Here is a 14,465-nt window from a genome sequence, read left to right as displayed (position 1 = left end):
TTCCCCCCTTGCCTTCCTCTCCCACATCATGTGACACAGAATAAGCTGCTCATGAGACAGTTACAGTTCACACTGATAGTTCTTGTATTTGTTAGTGCAATTAGCAAAATTAATTTTGTGGTTTAATAAATAATGACGGTGTTCACAAATAAAGAAAACCCAGTTCAGCAATGAGGAATTCAAAGCTATCATCACCTATGATGGTGTAGACTTAGGAGACGTTATTAACACGGGGGCATTAGTCTGTGGTCTACTGCCATGGAAAGGGGCACTTCCCAAAAAAAAAAAAAAAAAAAAAAAGCAAAACATATACACCACCCAAAGAATTTAAAAGAAGTCATAAAAAACTTGGTGATGCAACCCAGTTTTGTAATTAAAGACTCAGTGTTAGCAGCAAAAAAAGGGTATGTGTGTGTGTATTGCAGTACTGTCCTATTTAAGACTCATTGCCTGAAACATGTCTTCAACTGCTGAGGCAGAAGCAGTCCAGTCCAACTGTCTCATTTTTGTAGTAACAGCAGAGCTGCTTTTTGCAATAACTGTACCTAAAACCGTTTTTGTCCATGTCCAGTATGGCGTGAGACTCTTGATTCCAGAAACATGGATCACAGCTTAGCATCTACCCCTCCCCATCTTTGTGGTTTAATAAAATACTTTACAAACCACAACGTAAATGTGTGCAATCAACAGGCAGCTGGGTTATAGCTCGGTAGGGCTGGTTGGTGTCGTGTTGTTCTTGTTGCCACTTTTTGACAATGCAGTAAAAGACAGTAAGAGTTTGACTTGATCTTACACTTATAAATTGCGAGGAAAACACTTGAAATCCCATAAATACAGTTGGTGTTATTGCAGCCACATGTTCTTCACTCAAAGGAGTGCCATCCTCACCACGGAGGTTCTGCCATTCAGCCAAATGGCTCGTACCCGGCGCCACATGCAGAAACGGACTCTGCAGAAGTTTATTGCAGCAATACGAACACTTAAATACCGAAAACCACTAAGACCCCATCCTCTATGCAAGAAACTGGGTCGGCCACGGCTGATCTCAGAGCAGCCCTGTTCAGCAAGCCACCCACTGGCAGCGCTCCCCTCCTGATCTGGAGTCAGTTCGCGCAGCTAGTGCCATAGTGGAAGGAGGCTGTTTGCACGCGCCGGCGTAGCCGCTCAGCCTCCAGCTGGCGGAAGTAGTCGTCTTCGTCGGCCTGCAGGATGAGCGCCTGCAGCTCGCCGATCTCGCGCTCCATCCTTCTCCGCAGCTCCCGCTTCATCTTCTGCAGCGCCTAGCAACCAAACAAACAAAGCCAGGAGTAAACAGAAAAACATGAGGAAGGGTGGTCTTATCTAGAAACATCTTTGCTCATGGGTGAAAAAAATATATTCCAGGATTACAGCCGGGTCCACAGTGTCCACAACGAGCTTTACTGCCAACAGTCATCAGTGTACATATCCAGCACGTTTTCCTGAACCTTCTGCACGTTTTCAGGATGGAAGTCTATGCGGCTGCGCTTGCCCTAAGTGACGTGTTCTTGTGTGTGTTAGTAACGTACATTTGTATACAAATGAGAACATCGTGGGAGCTTGTCCACGAGAGGGGCTCGCACACGACAAGTACGTCTGGCAACAACAGCGCCCCCTGCCTTGCACTCAAAGCTATTCAGTTACAGGTCGTTGTAGAAGGCACAGCTGTACTGCCTTAATCACACAAGATTAAAATGATTCAAATATACATATGTGAAATGTTTTTTATTCACTCTTTTGCCATACTCCTATGTGACTGCAGCCTGGTTTTGTTTTGTACACTCATAACACTTAGTTTCAGATATGTAACTTTACATGCCCTCTACGAACGATCAGCTATAGCATTCAGCTTCTCATTTGTCCTTAATTGCCTGTGGGGACACAAGCACTCTTTTAGCATTCATACTCAGTAAAGTTTTAACCAAAGACTGCAGGGAAGATCAGCGATGATTACTGATGAACTGAGTTATTTAAGTCTGTGTGAGAAAGTTATGTTGTGGGGAAAATAATCTGGTATGGGGCAAAGTATCCCATAATGCCTGGTTCCTCTTCAGTGGGATGTGGTTGTGGGACCCATTTTGTTCCAGAGGTTTCCGGGCCAGTGGAAGCCCTACTGCAGAGGAGAGTTTGGAGGGGGGAGCATGACCCACCTTCTCCTGGGCCTTCGTCCGCACCTGAACCTCCTGCCGCTCCAGGGCCAGTCTTTCGGCCAGCATCGAGAACTACATGGAATGAGATTCAGAAACAATGTGCATGAACAGTGAGGAAACGGAACCATTCATTATGGCCCTACTTCCTCCTGTGCATCGGTCAGAACAGAAACCATCTCTCAACAAACTTCAAGGAACAACCAACTGGTCCTGAGGCTCAGTGGCACTGTCTCAGTGTTAATCTCATCAACAAAATTACTAGCGTTTGTTGACAAATGTTTTTAATTCATCAATGAAACGAGTCAAAATCTCTGTGGCGATTTTAAAACTATTTTTAATTCAACAGGGATGATGAAAGTATAACAAACTAAAAATAGTTATCAAATTTAAAGTTGTCATTTTTAAATTCAGGGTTATTTGAGTAATCTAATCATACTTGGTGTCAAAGTGAACCCACATCTATCACTACCAGGAAATTCAGCAAGAGGTACAACAGCAGTGCCAAAGGGAAGTGGAAAAGAGCCAGGGCTTGTTTTGAAGTATGTGCATTCAAAAATAAATAAATAAATAAATAAATAATCGATACACACACATTTTAGTAGAGCTCATCATTTCTATAATCACCCTTTATCCCAAATTAAAAATGCATGAAAAAAAAAAAGATCACTGTTCTCTGTTCTGCAGCTGGAGTTCTGCTGGAGTCTCACACACACTATCACACAGTCAAGGCCATGGTGTCATTCATTTAATAAAGAAGAAATCCATGGAACAATATGCAAGATGGAAAGTATTTTTAATGTCTTTTCCAAAATAACCCCCCCCCCCCACCTCTGTGATCAGATTACTGCTGGTAGCAGGCAGACAGGAACGGAAGCTCAAAGTCACGTCAGTATTTTTAGCCTGCTGTGCTTACAAATCCTGTCGGACACAGGGGGGGGGGCACAAAACATCTACCACTTCAGATAAAATTAGTCCTACATTAACGGGGGGGGGGGGGGGGGGGGGGGGGGGGTGCACACGCGCGTGTATGTGTATTGTTCATTCTTTAAAAGAGACGCGAGTGCACACCATCTGGGAATGGACAGATTTCTGGTACTGAGTGTAGACTCATGACCCAACTTTCCAAACCAGACTGACAGAGGCCCCTGTGGTGCAGTCAGCCTTACGGGCAACATGTCTGACCACTGAGTGAAGACCTCAACGTATCCTAGGTTTTCTGCAGGCCACACAAGTGCACAAAAGCACTCTAGAGGACCGTTCACAGCAAAGCGCTGGCAGTGGCTCACTGTCCGATCCAAAGATTTCTCCAGCTAATAAGTGCAGTAATGTGGTTGGTGGACGTGGGTGGGACACAGTGACCGCGTTAGTGGACAGTAAGCGCACCGGTGGGCAGGAGTGGGCGGGCCTCACCTGGTCCCTGTAATAGTTCTCCATGGCTTCCATCTCATCCTTGTGCCGCTGCTGCCGTTCCTGGCGCTGCTCTTTAGCATACGCTCGCTCCTCCCGCAGACGAGCCTTCTGCAGCTCCAGGCCCTCCTCCAACACCTGCCGGAACATCTGCACGCAGAGTAAGGAGAAATGTTGGATGTGGCAGGGTGCCCTGTAGTGCCCTGATAGGCTGAAAGGTGAAGGGATTCAAATCACAGCCCTCCAGCCCCATTGTCCACCCTCCCTTTACCTGACAGGCAGGCGCTCTGAGAAAATGGTCAACAATTTTTCATTCAGTTATGTTCAAGTAACTGTCTGCAATTACAAAATCCAGGAACGGATTTTTCATTAAGCTCCACGTGATTGTACACCAGAGCCAAACTAAACCTGGGACACTTTTTAATGGTTTAATGCAGAGTGCACGTTCGTAGGCGTCCCTGTATATAGAGGCGGGCCTCACCCTCTCCTCATGGGTGCGTGCCCGGAGCCGACGGGCACGGAGCTGCACATGGTAGTCGTTGTGGTACTTGCGGGCGCGCGCCACCTGCTGCCTCTGCTCACGGAGCTTGTTCTGCGCCAAGCGCTGCTGCTGAACACGCTCCCGGAATTCCTTCTGAGAGAGAGAGAGAGAGAGAGCGCCGTCACATTCAGAGGGTAACTCTCCTGCATCCTGGACAGTTTGAAAACAGAAATATAAGTAGACCTATTAAAACACACTTCCATTCCATCGTTGTTTTAAAACAAACACAAACACAGCTTTAGATGCACAGACACACAAAACTGCAGATGCAAATGTCACAGCAGCTGGAGAACATGTCATTAAAGTGAAAAATACACATTTAGCAGACCTCCCCTTTAAGGAAGGGCCCTGGTTCACACTGCAAACACTCACTGCCCTCAAGACAAGTATATTCTCAATAGGGTGTGTAAACGAGTGTGTGCCCGTGGGGGTGGGCGCGTTCTCACCAATCGGCGGCTGTGCTCCTGCTCTTTGCGGATGATGTCCATGAGCAACTCGTGTCTCCTCTGAGCCTCCTCCACCTCTCTCTGGAGAACACAACCTTTGTTAACAAGAACACTGTGTGTGTGTCCTGGTTGGTGAGTTTGGCAGAGGGTGTTCATTCTGATGTGGTTGGTAAGTTTAGTGGTTTGCATTTGTATGTGTTTGTTCCAACCGGGTTGGGTGAGTTTATATGTTTGTTCTGGCTGGGTTGATGAAGTTGACAGAGTGTGTTGATCATCAGTTCTGACCTGGTTGGAGAGTTTGGCGGTGTGTGTGTGTCGGCTGTGCTTGTCCAGGGCGTTGAGCTGGTCGACCTGTTGTATCTGCTGTTTCCACATGCAGTTGAGTGTGTGACGAGAGAATGGCAAGGGAGGGAACTCCTCCAACAGAGTGGGCAGCAAGTCATTCTCCTTCACCCGCACTGGACACACACACACACCCCAAAAGTTCACTCTATGAGCACATTTGCTAAGACATCTTAATTTCCACTGCTTGTGCAAGTCTAAGAGAGCCAGTGGACTCAGACCAGCGGCAACAGCAGCTATTTATGGAGCAAAGCAGACATTTATCTAAATGGAAGGAACAGCTCTTCACAGGCTCTGTCCGTTAAACCACAAGTCACCACAGGGAATGCACTGTTAATCCATTCTATGCCTAACACTGAGACCCTACAGATCACCTTTCAAATAAAAGCCCTAAATGCTCACACAGACTGAGAAACGGCATTTGTCCAATCTGTGCAGGTAAAGCCAGGGAAGGGGGAGGTCTTACAAGGCGCCATTTTGCGGGGTTGGGCCTGCCGTCGAGTGGTAGGAGCGGTTTTGGCACGCGCCGTTCTGCTAAAGAGCAACGACTTGGATCTGTGGGCGTGAGACGACTTCAGAAGACGAGTTGCTTCTTTACGCACGGCCTCCCTGTACTCTCGTTCCTGAAGAGAGAGACACACACTTTCATGAAGGTTTTACTAGCATTATCGCTGTTATTAAGTTGGGTACATTTACATAGCACTACTTCTTAGCAGTTGTTTGTCAAACACACTGTGCTTTATACTTATACACTGAATAAGACAACTTCAAAGTTTTAGGAGGGGTGGGGGGTGGGTAGATGCCCTTACAGCTTCTTGTGCTCGGAGTCTCTCAATGACCAATTCTGCTCTCTGTTGCTCGTCTAAATTTTTCAGCTCTGCCTTATACGCATCTGCCACCATCTACAGGCCAACACAGGTATTACACAACACTGTCATTCTGGGGCATTCCATCATCTACAGGCTAGTACAGGCCTTTCTCACCTGGCTTCTCCTGCACTGGATCTGCTGGTGCTGGTGCTCGCAGCGGTCACCATGGTGACTATGGGAGTCACGCAGCCGCCCATCCGCTGACACGGTGGCTTCTGGCTGGCTCTGGGGAGAGTGGCACGCAGGGGGCGGGGAGGGGGAGAGCGAGCGCGTGCGAGGGGATCTGTCCACACCAGCCAGATCTATGGGGGGAGGGGGAGGGGTTAGCAGCAGCCTGGATCCTCAGTGCAGCAAGTATGCACTAGAGGTCAGGAGGTCACCTGTGGGTCGGGGGGCACGTCTGCACTCCATGACGCTGTCACTGTGATGTGAGCGTTTGTCCTCTTCCTGGGGTTTAGGCTCCACCCCCGCTTCTCCCAACGCTCTCTTCAGCATCTGCAAGGAGAAACATCCCGTGGATTTGCAGCCATTCCGTATTGTAAACCTTTTCAAAGTCTTCTAGAACATGAAAATATGGGAAAACATCAGTTGCTGCAGCGCGGACCGAACCACGTGTGGGGCAGAAGGAGCGGGGTCCCAGCGCACTAACCAGGTCGAGCTCCTCTAGGCGACGTGCCAGGTTCTCCGACATCTCCTGTAGCTCCTGCTCCGCCTGCCGGTTCCTCTGACTCCGCCTGTGCAGCGGGTCCTCGCTCTCCTCTACCCACCTGAGAGAGCACGCGAGAGAGAGCGAGCAAGTACAGGTCACATTCTTTACCAATATGACATTTTACAAATAACATGACAAATATTATGATAAAATAATGGAAAAAAGATTTAAAATAACAGAAAAATCCCAGAAAATCTCTTCACTACTTCCAGAAGCTTCCATGTTCTTATCTTGGTAAGCTTCACCCAGTTTACCTTCTGTGTAACCGCTTTACCCTGTGCCCACCTCGTGCGTCTGCAGCTTCTCCGTCTCTCGGACAACAACCCCGAACTATACGCCGGCTCTTCCTCGCTCTCTTCTCCTTGGCTGTGCGTTGGATCGTCCTCTCGCTGGCTCCGCCCCTGCTCATCCTGCTGGGACAGGAGCCGCACATCAGGCTGAGTCCGGAACAGGACCCGCCGAGTCACCTCAGGGCCGCCCTGAAGGGGATAGAGGCGGAGTCTGAGACCCAACGGTACGAGCAATACCGAACAAACATTCTGGGATGTCCCGTTGGTTTGCGGGGTTTTGCTTGTTCATTCTGAGATGACGGAGTTTGAAGACGCCACATGGTCTTACAAACTTGATGTTCTGGAAGACACTACTGATGATAAACCTTTCTGACAAAAAAATGACGTGCTTATTTGGGTAAACTTTTGGCAGGCTGGTTTTCGTACTGAGAAAACCATTTGTTTCCAGCAAGTGTTTTTCAAACTTAAGACAGACACCTAAGGTGTGCTTCAGTCAGGCTTCGTGACACAGTGGGAGATGGATGTTTGCCGGACTGAGCCGTCTCCAACGCAGCCTGAGAAGGGGAAGGCTCTCTGTATCTCTCTGGCTCTGTGACACAGGATTCCATTATGTTGACTGCAGCAGGCACACCCAAACATGCCTAAACAGCACTGATAGTCGTGTGGTCATTCTAGCATGTATTTGTGTGTGTGATGGGGCAGAGCGGGGCACGATGTGGAAGGTCGAAGGTTAAAGCTGCTATAGGGCCTACCTCCACTTGTACTTTGGGAACTTCAGAGTATGTTTCTCTCACACTGTGCACAGACTTCTCACTCTCTGAGACAAAAAACAATTACTCATCAACAAGAACAAATTGTCAATAAATAAGCAAACTGCTGTCAGGAAGACTGCAATTAAAGCAGAAGATTTTCCTTTTAAAAACAAAACCACACACCAATACAAAACCATTCAAATCTCTTGGAGTAATTTGGGTATGTTGTACAGAGATCAGGTGCAACGGTGTCTTTGCTAAAGGGAGAGAAGGACATATGACGCTCACCAGGGGACGTGCAAGATAACAGAGGGGGCAGTGCTCCGTTAGCATGAACACCATCATGCTGCAGCCTTGGAAACAGACCATTCTGTGTGAGAGAGAGGAGAGTTTGAGCAAATTAACCTGAGAATTGAGTCCAAATAGAAAAACACCAATTAAAAAGGCACACAAGTCTGCCCTGCACCCTAAATACCCCCCCTCCAGGGCAAAAGACAATTGCCTCCTGGACAGTTTGACATTAATATTAGGTACTTCATAGCTTATTACGCACTGAAATCGTACATGCTGATAACTGTCCTACACGAAATTTGAAAATCAGGAAAAGAAACAGGACCAAAGGTTGGGTGCCAGGTCAGTTCCCTCCGTTAAAAACTGGTCGCCGTCACCCTTGGCCAAGCTCCAAGGTACAGGCTGTGGGGCCTCGGCAGTGAGCCGTCAGCCCCACAGAATAGTTCCCGGCACCTCTGAAGCAAGGAGGCGTCATCCCTGTCACGCCACTGACTGAAACTATGATGTAATCCACGTTCACTTTTGCCGAGCAACCCAACAATAACAATGACCTCATCTGCTGTATATATCTACACAGAGGCTTGTTCCTGTTCCATGGGCACGGTTTTCCCTTTCAGTACAAGACGTCTCTGGAAATCCCGAAGGGAAAGGGTGTTGACTTTGGACACGGCTGCTTCTGAAAACCTCACAAGAACATGCGCCCCACGAGGATCTTAAGAATGTATTTTTAAAAAGGCTAAAGAACAAAAATTCTCTTTTACTGTCCTGGGGAAACAACTTTAAAAAAATAAAAATAAATATTCAAACACTGCAGACTTGACGGTTGTGTCTAAGTGGACGCCTAAAAGCCTTGGTATTTGTTTGGGAATGGCTGGGGTGCTTACACAGAGTGATGTGCATGAGTAGTATTTAAGCTTGAGGCGTAGTGTGAAAAGGTGGGGTAAGGTGTGTTGTGTGTGTATATGAAAATAAATATAAAAATAAAATGTATAAACACACACACACTGAAGACTAGTAGAAAACATGGGATTGTATAAATAATTGGGCAACTTAGGCTTGTATTACACCAAACAATTTCACTGTCTTAAATTTCCAATGTCGGAATAAAATCATTTGCTATAAGACGGTCAGGAGAGCCATCTTAAGTCTCTCTTGTTCTGGTAAAAATCAACTACAACATTCCCATGAGCTTTTAGTCTTGGCCCATGCGAATATTAACATTGACATTGTCAGAACCAATAGGCGAATTCACTGCAGCACCAGACAGAAAGCAGCAAAGCGAGCACATGGACATCTCTGGCAGGGAGAGGAGACCTGGGAGATGGAGGGGACATTTCGATTCTCGTCTTCCTTTTTGGCTGGTTTATCAGAACAAAATCACTGCACACAAGGGTAGCTGTGGCCAGAAGCTGCTTCTGTTTCTGCTCCACTGTTCAACAGTTTCTCTTTGTGTAAATTTCCAACAGGAGCATGATGGGGAAATAACCTCACAAGGAATCCAGTTGCAGTATTACAAATGGTGACCCTGCAACATCCCCAGTCTTGGCAAAGTCAAAGTCTGTGACTAAAAACTGTAAATGATGACAAACTGGTCATTAGTCATAGAGATGTGAGGCTGTCACTTAAAAAAAAAAAAAAAACTAGTCTTTTCAGTCTTCTTGTATATGGTATTACAAAAGAATGTCCTGTACACAAAGAAATAGCCAACAAATCAAAGGGAAAGCATTTACATGAAAAAAAATTAATTGGTTTAAAACACCCTAATATTATTCTTAATTTGACTTTCAGAGAAATTAAGAGTCCAACCAACCATCATCAACAAAACAAAAACAAACATACCGAACCATAAAGTAGTGACTGAGTTTCACCTGTCTGCTAGCAGCGTCTTCACCCTGCCTCTTTTGGTCTGTGGGCGTGGCAGGCTTGTCTGAGGGCGGGAACAAGCCTAGGCCCACCGACTGAGGCATGGTCTGGCTGGGCGGCTGCAGCGGGATGGCTGAGCGGAGCGGCTCATGCAGCAGAGTGGCCCGGGATGCAGCCGGATCTGGCTCCCGTGGAATATGGGGAGATTTCTCCGGGGCGACCCCTAAGGGAGGAGAGTGTGGGAACAGTTTCATCTGGGAACAGATGAAACAAAAAGGTAGGGACTCTCCCAGGACTCACACCGAGTCACCGGGCCTTTTGAGTCCTGAGCCATACTTTGAGCCTGGAACAGTCACCCTAAGTAAACAAAAAGCCCTTTGAACTTTTAACTAAGCCTAAAATGTATATAGTCTAATGTTCAAAATATAACCCTACTGAAATTATTCCCAGTGGAATGGCTAAACTATTTCCAACAGAACTGCAGTAGTGCATTAACTAGTCATGGAGAAGTGGTGAAATTATACCAAAAACAAAAACTCACGTTTTAAATTTCATTTTAATTTCCACAATTATTGACATGCATATTGCAATAGAAAATAGTTTCCAGCCTGAAAAATGAAGGTGGATAAAAGGCTAAAAGGTTCAAGTGACCAGTAGTGACACTGAATAAAGGTGATGAGCACCTCCGTGCAATACGGTGAATGTACAGGCGGAATCAGCCAATCGGATCAATTCAGCAGTCGACTCGGATTCGTCCCCATTCCAGGAATGGAGGGAATGTTTGCTGGACTGCACGGCAGAGCTGAAAGCAGGGAAGACGAAGAAAGAACAAACGACAGAGGGCCGTAAACACATGACCAAAGCAACAAGCTTATCTCTGGGAGGCCTGATTGATTGAACATGATAGTGTGACCGTGACCTCACACTGTTTGCATTCCTGAACTTACAGTGACTCACACAGTAAAGCGCCACCCTACCTCCATGACTGGTTCAGCTGCATTCAGTCGTGTGGAGTCAGTAGTCATCCCTGCTTTTAATGACTCATTTTATGTCCAAGGAAAAGACACGACAATGAATGACCTCACTTTGTTTTTTACATAAAAAGATTTATTCACTTATCATCATCATCATCATCATCATCTGACGCATCTGTTTTTTCACCTTCAAGTGAAATGTTCCTGTAAACTCATTATATCACCTACATCTCTAGTGTTTTGAGGCCTCTGACGAGACTACTACCACCATTGTGACCATTTAAAAGAGCAATGCAAATGATTATATTCAGAAAATGTACACTACAGGGCCTTTAAATGCCAGACCAGTGGAATGAGAGACATGCTCTGTGCACAAAGCAAACCTGTTCCTTGTTCCTCATACTGTGCGATTCTTATTCATCACATGATTGTTTGCCTTGAAAGCAGGATTTTTCTAAACCAGCATGCTTGCGCAGCCCTTGCAACGCAAGATAATGCAGATACAATCACTACTGCGTCATTAACAAAAAAGTCATCAGATGTAAAGCCCAAGCTGTCTGTGTGTGTGTGCGCGCGCGTGTGTGTGTGTTTGTAAGATGCTCACTGTGCAGTAGAGGTCTGGGATGTCCTCTCCTCTTCATCAAGCCCCTGTGTTTCTGCGGGGTGAACTGTACCATTGAGTTCTGTATTGGGATGAGAGAGAGAGAAAGAGAAAAAAAAAATAAAAAATGGAGATCCTCGAGGGAAACACTGAATCACTGCAGCACTTGCTGACACCCTGCTTCCAGTGGCATGTGAAATCAATACAGAAAACTGATTAACTGCATACACATATTAAACTAACTGCAAGTAGGATCAAATCAAAAATCCCAGTTTAGAGCAAAATATATAACCTTTATGTAGAGTGCTTATTTACTGTGAAATAATTACCATGATGCAAATAACAGTGACATAACAACAGCTAATCTCACTGGCAAGAGCAGCATGCCAGGAATTTAATGAATTGGACAACACTTTCTCAACATCAAAATTGCATTAAAAACAAACAAACAAAAACAAACAAACAAACAAACCACCCACCAACCTACACAACATTTCAATAGTAACTAGAGTTACATTGATTATATTTGTTACCTAATAATACATTACATTCATCATGTTTGTCTCACAGCTGGATCAGACCTAGCAGGGCATAAATCCTGCGCAAGGACACTGCTGCGTCCACAAACAAAATGGCAAAACTGCCCCTTACACACCGTTGAGAGAGAAAAAAGAAAAAAAAAAAGAAAAAAGAGAGAGATGTATTCAGTGGATCCAGGACACAAGGCTCACCTCCACCGTCCTCTTCACTCAGGTACTCCAGCAACCCATCAAAGATCTCCAGAAGGTTCCGGATGGAGTCCTTATCTCCTCTCACCACATTCTCACCTTCAGGAAGAAAAACAAGTTTTAAAAAGGGCTGGAGATTTACCACTGGAGGTAACGAACACCAGATGCTGGAGTCAACTTAGTCCTAGAAACATAACCAACAATCCCAAGTGGGTCCACCTTGTTCCTCCAGAACAAAAGCCTCCTGTTAAATGGGCAAACAGCAAAACTGCTTCTACAAAATCACCTAACAAACCATCTAAATCATGACCAATCACTTTATTGCACTATTCCTATACATGGGTATAAATTAAATGTATGTGACTGAACGACAGGCACACATCCAAGACAGAAAATGCAACAGGATAAGTCCTCACCAGTGATATGAGATAAGCTGATTTGGAGATAGTCCAATGCCAATGAGTCAATTACCGATTGTACATTGTGTATGTCATCCTCTTGGCTCTTTGGCACAGATATATAATCTGGAACAAAGCAGAAAATTAATCTTTCAAATCATAACACAACCATACCCCACTCTCTCTCCACATGTATGCAAGCATGTCAGCGCAATGGTGTTTGCTACAAAGACCCTTTCTTTAGAGTTGCAGCTTCATGGACCTACAGAAAATATCCTGGAACACTTCTTGAAGCCTTGGACCGCCGTGAAAATGGGACAGCAGGAATGATGATAGATTTATGTTGTGTGCAAGAAGTGTTTACCTGGTACCTTCTCCCCCAAGATGGCCTCATACAAAGCCACGAAAATAGTAGCGTCGCAATCTGTTATTTTCTGTAATGTCAGGTTAATGTGACACTTGCAAAGTAGATCATTAGCCACATCCACCCAATCTGTGGGAGAAAAGGCATTTTTCAAAAACCCGTTCTGAGCAGTCTGCAGACTTGTTCTGTGAACACATGGAGCCAAAAATGTCATAACTGTATATTATCCTGGGTTTGGCATTGGTCCAGGGTTCAGCCGTCGTTTGATTATAAAATTATATTTACTGGCTCACATCCAGTCAGTAGCAATGGAATGCACATTCAAGTTGTTTTGGTTTTTTTTGTAACAAAACTGTGGCTAAAAATGTATAGCGCAGTCAAGGACAACGGATATCGATCTGCCTATAATCCGCTCTGTAGAATCAATGCGGGACATTTTGCCGCTCTCTCAACGCGCAAGCGCGCCATGGATTCGCGGAGTTGTCACACAGGGAGCGACCATACAGCCAGACGTTTAGGAATTCTCAATGCCAAAGTCTAGATGATAAGAAGTACTTTCAAAGCAGGACGCAATACTTCAAGCACAATTCAAGCTCACAGCTCGGGACTGACGACTCTAACGTTACTCCTTAACCGTAACCAGCGAACCAGTGAGCTAGGTAGCCGACAAAACTCGCAGTTTAGATAGGGTGAGCTAGTTGAAAAGTTTAAAGTGATGTCTTTGTGACAAGGCGATTTAAATACAAAACTCGGAGTGCTAACATTAATGTATGTAGTGCCAACATTAAATATAATAAGTTATATTTACTCGGTACCAATATTCACACCTTTAGCCCGCTGAGGTAGCTAACTAGCTCGGTAACTTCACTAATTAAAATTACAGTCGCCAGGTTAAGTTAGCTAACGCTAGCTATCTTGCCATCTTAACTGTTATCACAGGCCAAGGATCTTTTCCTGTTTTAAAGTTCAGAGCATACGTTGTAAAATGTCACGATTTCAAACATTTGTAGTTAGTTACAACTGCGTACGCAGGGGAGAGTTTCGAAGTCTTGCTAGCCAGGACTTCCCCACCTAGCCTCGCGAGCTAGCTTAGCTAGCTAACATCCCAACAACTCACCTCTCTCCTCGGTTCCCATCTGGGAGTTAGCGCCTCTCGATCGTTAACGGAGTTCCCTTTGAGTCAATCAAAGGACCGGAGGTTCTAAGTTTAAATGATGTTTAACAAAATCAGACCCAAAAAACGAGAAAAGGACGCATTTTTAAACGGAATAAATACATTTTTAAAAAAGAGTCGCTCGCTGTGGCATCCACTAACCGCCGCTGCTGAGGGCATTTAAAACGCGAGCGCGCGCTGATTGGCTGAAACCGTTGAACGGTGTTTGCGGAAGGAAATTCGCAGACTTGTGTTTGTTTGAGGTCGGCTCCAAGTAGGAGTAGGTCCCAGCCTGAATAAGAAATGACAATAAACGGTTAAAACATGCCCAGATAGCTATTTGTGACATTCTCTTAACGATCGTTGACGTTAGTTTGTACATTAAAGCGTCTGTTGTTGTCGTGTGTCTCCTTCCACCCCAACTTTTGGTATATGAAATAGTTCCCTGGGCACAAACTCAAAAGCGCATGTCATGGTTTTATAATAGAAACACGACACATGTGCGTATTTATTGTCTATTGTTAACGCACTTCAATAAATGTATAGTATTAAATCCCAAAACTGACAGC

General features: G+C 45.4%; 1 protein-coding gene across 4 annotated transcripts; it reads right to left on the bottom strand.

Moving 5' to 3' along the window:
• Positions 1-620: 620 nt before the first annotated feature.
• LOC113583265 (centrosomal protein of 95 kDa) lies at positions 621-14,269 on the bottom strand. Of its 4 annotated transcripts, none has more exons than XM_081710570.1 (21): positions 13,861-14,269; positions 12,744-12,872; positions 12,398-12,505; positions 11,985-12,080; positions 11,257-11,335; positions 10,362-10,480; positions 9,684-9,901; positions 7,813-7,894; positions 7,525-7,589; positions 6,768-6,961; positions 6,423-6,540; positions 6,154-6,268; positions 5,888-6,075; positions 5,714-5,806; positions 5,371-5,527; positions 4,848-5,020; positions 4,563-4,643; positions 4,057-4,206; positions 3,579-3,725; positions 2,169-2,240; positions 621-1,280 (listed from the first exon to the last, which is right to left on the bottom strand). In XM_081710570.1, exons 1-21 carry the CDS (start codon positions 13,877-13,879, stop codon positions 1,104-1,106), a joined length of 2,580 nt encoding a protein of 859 aa, XP_081566696.1. In that variant the 5' UTR covers positions 13,880-14,269; the 3' UTR covers positions 621-1,103. The 4 variants fall into 4 exon arrangements, with proteins under 4 accessions (XP_081566696.1, XP_081566697.1, XP_026875312.2 ...); XM_081710571.1 differs by having other exon boundaries at positions 4,057-4,209; positions 6,768-6,892; positions 13,861-14,268; XM_027019511.3 differs by having other exon boundaries at positions 4,057-4,209; positions 13,861-14,267.
• Positions 14,270-14,465: the final 196 nt, after the last annotated feature.

This window comes from Electrophorus electricus, chromosome 3 (genome assembly GCF_041902795.1).
Source record: "Electrophorus electricus isolate QZ-2024a chromosome 3, ASM4190279v1, whole genome shotgun sequence".
In the NCBI taxonomy this organism is placed as follows: Eukaryota; Metazoa; Chordata; class Actinopteri; order Gymnotiformes; family Gymnotidae; genus Electrophorus; species Electrophorus electricus.
Note: the sequence above shows the minus strand (reverse complement) of the source record. Positions and strands in the feature narration are given on the sequence as shown.